The sequence below is a fragment of the Drosophila gunungcola genome, assembly GCF_025200985.1.
Source record: "Drosophila gunungcola strain Sukarami chromosome 2R unlocalized genomic scaffold, Dgunungcola_SK_2 000006F, whole genome shotgun sequence".
In the NCBI taxonomy this organism is placed as follows: Eukaryota; Metazoa; Arthropoda; class Insecta; order Diptera; family Drosophilidae; genus Drosophila; species Drosophila gunungcola.
In genome coordinates this window covers 2,525,395-2,532,261 of record NW_026453168.1, presented here as the reverse complement: position 1 = coordinate 2,532,261, position 6,867 = coordinate 2,525,395, and the positions used below count along the sequence as shown (strand labels likewise).

General features: G+C 53.9%; 1 protein-coding gene across 1 annotated transcript; it reads right to left on the bottom strand.

Annotated features, from left to right (window-relative positions):
- Window positions 1–978: 978 nt before the first annotated feature.
- LOC128254531 (toll-like receptor 7) lies at window positions 979–6,590 on the bottom strand. The gene is given in 2 exon segments (XM_052983652.1): window positions 979–2,804; window positions 2,806–6,590. Coding segments are annotated over 2 exon segments (4,230 nt in total). The 5' UTR covers window positions 6,148–6,590; the 3' UTR covers window positions 979–1,916.
- Between the last annotated feature and the right edge of the window lie 277 nt (window positions 6,591–6,867).

Genomic DNA, 6,867 nt, shown 5'->3' with positions numbered 1-6,867 from the left:
TGTGCATTGCATGACACAAAGTTTTGCACTCATAAACTATTCAATTGCAGTATTTGTTTTCTCTCAGCGCATCCATGGATTTTGGCCGCTACTTTGGCAAGAGTTTGTGGCTCTTTGGCTTTGGCTGTGGCTATGACTTTGCCAAAAAAGTGTCGGGGCTAGACCAGAAATAGACACATGCCAATACGATGGTCATAAATAAAGCAGTTTAAAACATTTTAAAACCAGCTTCAAGTCCGGTCAAAGTTTAATGGCCTGGACTCGCAATCGAAGCTAATTAGAAAAACTGAATCGTTTGTAATATTAATCCATTTATTCAGTTGTTCGGCCATGCGTCTAAATGAAATGTATTTTATGGAATTTGTTTCCTTCCTTTTTGTTATATTTTATTATTTTAATTCGGAATATTAGCTGATGATAGAGTTGCGGTTTGCCGACGCATGAAAATAATGGGCGAAAAAAAAATAATTATGCAATTGCAGATGGCGAGTTGAGCAGATGGGTGAAATACAATTTTCGCGTTGGACCGCATTTTAATTTTGTTTTATAATTTGGCAAATAATAATTTACATAAACGAGTGTCCGCGTGTGAGCCATTGTGGCATATGCAAAGTGTTTGTTTGAGTGCGTTTTCCATTAATTTATTAATATATAATTATTTACAAGCAATTAACTTTGTGCATAGCTTTTGTTTAGTTAGTTTTCGCAATTCAGTTATGCATTTGGGTTTTAGTTAACGTTTGCATTGTGACCTTTGCAGTGCCCACAAACCGAGCAAATGCCAAATGAAAATGAATAAATTTCCTCGTTTTTCCTTTGTGTCCTCGTTTCCTTTTGGGAACGATGTCAGTTGCATGTGTTTCACAGCAGGGTTCGTTTGTGGAAAACGTACTTTAATTAATGCCAACTCCGTTTGCCATTTCTACAAATGACCAATTGGCCAACCCCCAAGTTGGAAGAGTTAAAAGATAGTTGTGATTTAATTTTTGTCAATATTTTTGTAATGTTTTTGCATTTTATTTTCTCAGATATATTCTTCTGGTTGGTTTTATGTAATTGTAATAATTATTTTAATAATACATTTCGTCATTAAGTAAATTTAATTCAATTAATTTAGCTCCATCATCTATACAGTACGGTACATAAATACATTAAGTGCTCTAAATGTGGTTGCCCTTGCGATTGCTCTATATACATTTAAATTTATCAAGATATTCATTTAGTTATTGTTTCGTGTAGCTTAGGATGAATGAATCGACAAACACGATCAACTGGATGCGAACGAATGTGTGTATTTTGTATGGTATGGTTTAGCATTACTTTAAGTTATAGTTAACAATAGTTTAGTTTAGTTTAGTTTAGTTTTAGGTTACGTTGTTTACGCCTGGCTAGAACTACTATATATAATATATATAGGTCTACGCATTACAGTTAGGGGCCTACTCGCATGTGCCGCTTTAATTATAGTTAATTAGTATATCACATTGAATTTGAAAGTGTTTCTGCAACATTTCTAGTTAATTGTTTGTTTACGTTTATGGTAATTATCAATATATTTGTAATATTAATATATTCCTATATGCTCGTATATGAATGTGTGGGCGTGTCTTGTGCTTCTTTTGGCAGTGCTACACATCTACGAAACTTGAACATCAACAACCACAACATCCAAAGGCGAAATGCTTCAGACAAAAAAAAATATGTATAAATATTATATGTGTTGTGGTTCAAGAAATGCCTACGAAAAAGTCTTTTTGTTTTGGATGTCTGTGTGTCCGTGTGTGTGTCCATGTGTGTGTTGAGTGTGCGTCCTGCTTGTGCTTCCTCTTGCCGAGTCCTTTTGCGCCAGTAAGCGATCAGCTTCAAGATGGCCGCTCCTGCGCTGCGAGGCTGAAAGGGGATGGCCATTGGGGAGTTTACACGAGGAAAGCCTGGCCATTCTTATTGGCCGCTTCACTGCCAGCTGCCTGTTGCTGCTGCTGCTGCTGCTGCTGCTGCTGCTGCTGTTGCTGCTGCTGCTGCTGTGCCGCTGCTGCGGAAGTTGAGGCCTGGGCCGTCGACTGCGTACTGGTGCTGGCCTGGCTCAAGCCACTGCCACTGCGCAGGTGCACCGGCGCCGAGGCCACGGGCATGGCCATCGCCTGCTGCTGCGGCATGGCCCGGAACTGCTGCGGCTGCAGCAATCGCTGCTGCTGCAGTTGCTGCTGCTGCTGCTGCTGCTGGTGCTGGTGCTGGTGCAGCCGCAACTGCTGCTGGTGCATCAGGCCGGTGGGAATCATGGAGAGCGCCTCGTGCTGATCGTACGCACTGTACTCCGACTCGATGCTGTGGTAGATGTGCTCCGACGGCGGACGCATGGGCATGGGCATGGAGTCAACGATGCGGGCGGCACCGCCGGGCCGGGTGGGCCGCGGCGAGGGCGTGGCCGTGGTGGCCGAGCTGTAGTTGGCCTCCATGTCCTCGGTGCAGTAGTAGGCGGGCGGCGGCGGGGCCTGGCGGAAGATCATGCCCGGCGACACGGGCTGCTTGAAGCGCTCGTGGTGGTCCAGCGTGTAGTTGTTGCCGCGCGGCGACAGCTCGATGGGGATGGCGTAGCGCAGCTTCTCCCAGAAGTACCGATCGCAGGTGAGCAGTCGATTGGAGGGCACCGACTTGAGGTAGGGCGACAGCTCGGCCACATCCTCTGCCTCGGCGGACACGCTCGTCTCCTCGATGATGACCAGCTTCTGGGCCAGGCCGCGCAGCGACTCGTGGAAGGCGTTGCGGAACTCGATGCGGTTCCACTCGGTGGCCAGCAGGTTGCGCTGTCAGCACCAGGATGATCTTGCGCGACGCCCGGGCGCCCTCCACCAGCTGCAGGTGCGAGGCCTGCGGCGGCAGATCCCGCTGCTGGATGCAGAGCCGGAAGGGCGGACGACCGTGCTCCAGCTCGGCGGCTATGTTGCGGCACACGAACTCGTAGTCCTTCTCCGAGTGCAGGATGATGGCGTCGTACAGCTTGCCGGCATCCTCGAACCGGGGCTCACACACCCGCACGCCGTAGTGGGCAAACAGCCACATGCGAACGCTCTCGCGGAAGACAAAGACGATGATGAGCACGACGACCAGGAAGATCAGCACCAGCACGGCGGCCAGCAGGGGCAGCCTGTAGCCGCCGGCCAGATCCTGCGAGGAGCTGATGTTGCTGGCACTGGCATCGAGCAGCTCCGAGCAGTCCGGCCCGTTGGCCAGGTTGCCAATCAGCTCCAGTTCCCGCTTGATTCCCGCATCCAGGCAGTAGATGTCGTGCGAGTCCCGCACCACCATGGCATTGTCGGACACAAACTGGGCCAGTTCCCTCAGCTGCTGGCAGCGACACGACCAGGCATTCCGGCCCAGCGTCAGGCCCTGCAGACTGTGGCGGTACTGCAGGTGGGGCAGGGAGCTCAGCCGGTTGTTGTCCAGCCGCAGCACCTCCAGCGACACCAGCGGCTCGAAGGTGGCATTCGAAATGTGGGTCAGCATGTTGTTGTGCAGGTAGAGCTCGCGCAGCAGTCCCAGCGATCGGAACTCGGTGCCCTCCAGGGCGGTCAGTTTGTTGTTCTCCAGGTGGAGCACGCGCAGATTGACCAGCTGGGCCAGACTGCCGTTCTGCAGGGTCATCAGATTGGAGGCGTTCAGGTAGAGGGCACGCAGGTTGCGACGACCCACCAGGTGGCCCACCTCCAGCTCGGGCATGTTGTTGCCATCCAGGTAGAGATCGCTGACGTCCAGGGGGATGCGACTGGGCAGGGTGGCCAGATCCTGGCGCCCGCAGTCCACGATGTTGGTGGCCCAGGTGGCGTCGTGGAAGCAGCTGCAGTTGCCGGGGCAGATCACCTCGCACTCGCACTGCTCGTACTCGCAGCAGTGGCAGGTGGGCGGGCAGTGGCTGTCGTACTTGCAGACGAAGTCCGAGGCGGACAGGGTGGCCAGCGGACGCAGTGGAGCACTGCGGCTGTGCGGCATCAGGCACTCGATGTTGCCCAGATCGACCACGTGCGGATGCTGCCGGGTGGTCAGGTTGTTGATGCGCTGCAGCCACTCCATGGAGCAGTCGCACTCGAAGGGATTGCCGCCCAGGTAGAACTCGGGCACGGGCTTGTCCGCCGAAACGGGCGCCACCCGCAGGGCATTCAGCGAGATCTTGGACAGCACATTGGCGTACAGATCCACTCGGGCCAGCCGCGTCTTGTCCACGAACGTGTTGGCCTGGATCTGGCCAATGATGTTGTTGTTGATGAACAGCAGCTCAATGGAGTTGGGCACCGACATGGCCCCGATCTCCGTGATGCGATTGTGCGAGGCATCCAGCGTGGTCACCCGGATCTCCTCCTGCAGCTTGTAGTAGTTGCCCAGGGCCTCGATGTAGTTGCCATGGATGTCCAGCCACTTGAGGTTGGAGGGTATGAAGGCGTAGTCGAACCACACCAAATGGTTCTCGGACAGATTCAGCCAGAGCAGCGAGGCCAGCGTGGCAAAGATGCCGTTGATGTCGGTGAGGAAGTTCTTGTCCAGGCGGATGGCCTCGATCTCGGTGTTCTTGTCGAAGGCGCCCCGCTCAATGCTCTGGATGCGGTTCTTGGCCAGATTCAACACACTCAAACGCGGCAGATCCTGGAACATGCCCACGGTGATGTTGCCGATGCGGTTGTCGATCAGCCGCAGACCCGTCAGCTGGTTCAGATTGCGGAACGTGTTGTTCTTGAAGTCCGAGATCTGGTTCTCGCCCAGATCCAGGGTCTTCAGCATGCTCAGATCCTGCACCGCCTCGGGCACTTCCGTCAGCTGATTGGAGCTCAGGTCCAGCTCCTTGAGATCGGAGCAGTTGCGGAAGGCCTGCGTCTCCACGATGCTCACCAGGTTGTTGTTCAGCGTGAGTTTCGTCAGCACATACAGTCCGTTGAAGATCCGGTTGTCGAGTGTGTGCAGACGGTTCTCGGCCAGGTTGAGGGTGTGCAGATTGTACAGCGGCAGGAAGGCGCCCTCCTCGATGTGGCCAATGGAGTTGTTGCGCATGTCCAGGATCTGCAGGAAGTACAGCTCCTTGAAGGTCTTGGCCCCGATGCGGGTCAAGGCATTATTTGAAAGATTTAGCACAATCAGACGGATGAGACCGGCAAAGGTGCTGTTGTCCACGTGGTGGCTGGTCAGCTGATTGCCACTCAGGTCCAGCACCAAGAGCTGCTCCAAGCGGTGCAGCAGACCCTTGGGCAGGTCGTACAGATCGTTTCCCTGCAGATGCAGCTCCCGCAGCTCCTTGTTGCCGGCAAACGCCTCCGAGGGCAGCGATTCCAGGTGATTGTACGAGATGTTCAGCACGCGCAGCGAACTCAGACCGGCCAGCGCGTTGGGCGCCAGACTGCTGATGTTGTTGTGCTGCAGACTGAGGGACTGGAGGCGCCTCAGGCGCGACGCCCCCCAGGCATCGGGCAGGGCTCGCAGCTCGTTGAAGGACACATCCAGGGTCTGCAGTTCGGAGCCCCCGCTGACGGCTCCATTGGCATTGCTCAGCGCCGATCCGGCACAGAGTTTCTCGGAGAAGCCGAGGAATTCGGCGGACCGAATCCGGTTCTGGGTGAGATTGAGCAACTGCAGGCTGGGCATCGAGCACCAGACGCCCTCGGGCAGCTGCCGGATGTTGTTGTCGCCCAGATGCAGCTCGGCCAGCTCCTTCAGGCCCTGGAACGACTGGCCATGCAGGTCCAGCGTCTTGCCCGGTCCCCACACCGCATTGTGTGACTCCAGGGTGAGCCGCTTGAGCGACATCAGCCCGTCGAAGGCGTTCGGTGGCACCCGCTGCAGCTTGCAGGAGTCGATCCGCAGCTCCGACAGCTTCTGCAGCTGACGGAAAAGTCCGGGTGCCAGCTCGCTGCCGTGGAGCAGCTCCTGGCTGCACTGCAGCTCCAAACGGCTGGACGCCTCCGCCACCTGGAGGTCAAGTGGGGATCCCGATCCCGATCCCAATCCCGATCCCGATCCGGATGCGGTCGATTCCAACGCACGAACACTGCACCGGATGTCCATGGTGGACTGGCCGTATTGCCAATTGCACTGCTGCGCATGCGCAATCGCAATCGCCAGCGAAACGAGAAGCAACAGGCAGGCGATGGAATTTATGGCTGGCATGGCGGTGATTTGTGCTAGTTGGCTTAGTTAACTTTAGATAATTTGCTTTTCGATTTTCTTTTTTTAACCAGCGCTTTTTAGCTGTGGGTTGTGGGTGGTTGGTAGCGGTCACTTTCTGGTTTTCATTTTTCGATCGCTTTTCACGCAGCCCGAGTGCCCGTAATCCTGGTGTGAGCTGGCTTTGCGACAAACACTTAGCGATTTATTCACTTGTTTCGTTTTTGATTTTGTGTGTTGTGATTTGTGTTTTATTTTGTTTCGTTTGGTTTAAACAACTTGCAATTTGGGTAACGGTAAACGTAAACGGTAGAAGTTGGCACTTGGCGCGACTCAGTGTTCGACTTCGGTGCGATTTCGTGGCGATTCGTGTCGGCGAGAGCTCGTTTTCTCAAAACATGTTTGCCGCCTCGCGTTTCGATTGAAACTGATTGCTGGAGTTGGCCATCTCGACTCCGTTGGCTCGTTGAAAATGTGAAACGACGTCGCCGTCGCTGGCTCTGCCTCTGCCTCGGCGCTGCCTCAGAGCAGAGCGCTCACACACACGCGCCGCAGACAGACAACAACGTGTCGGTGCATGCATGTGCATGTGCATGGAGCATGCACTCTCGCGCTCGCGCCCGCACACACACATGCAGCGCTGCCGCTGGCAAGCTGCGTTGCCACGCTCTCTGCTACTCACACACACAGGCTGACACAGGCGAGCTGCATTTCCTGCCTGCA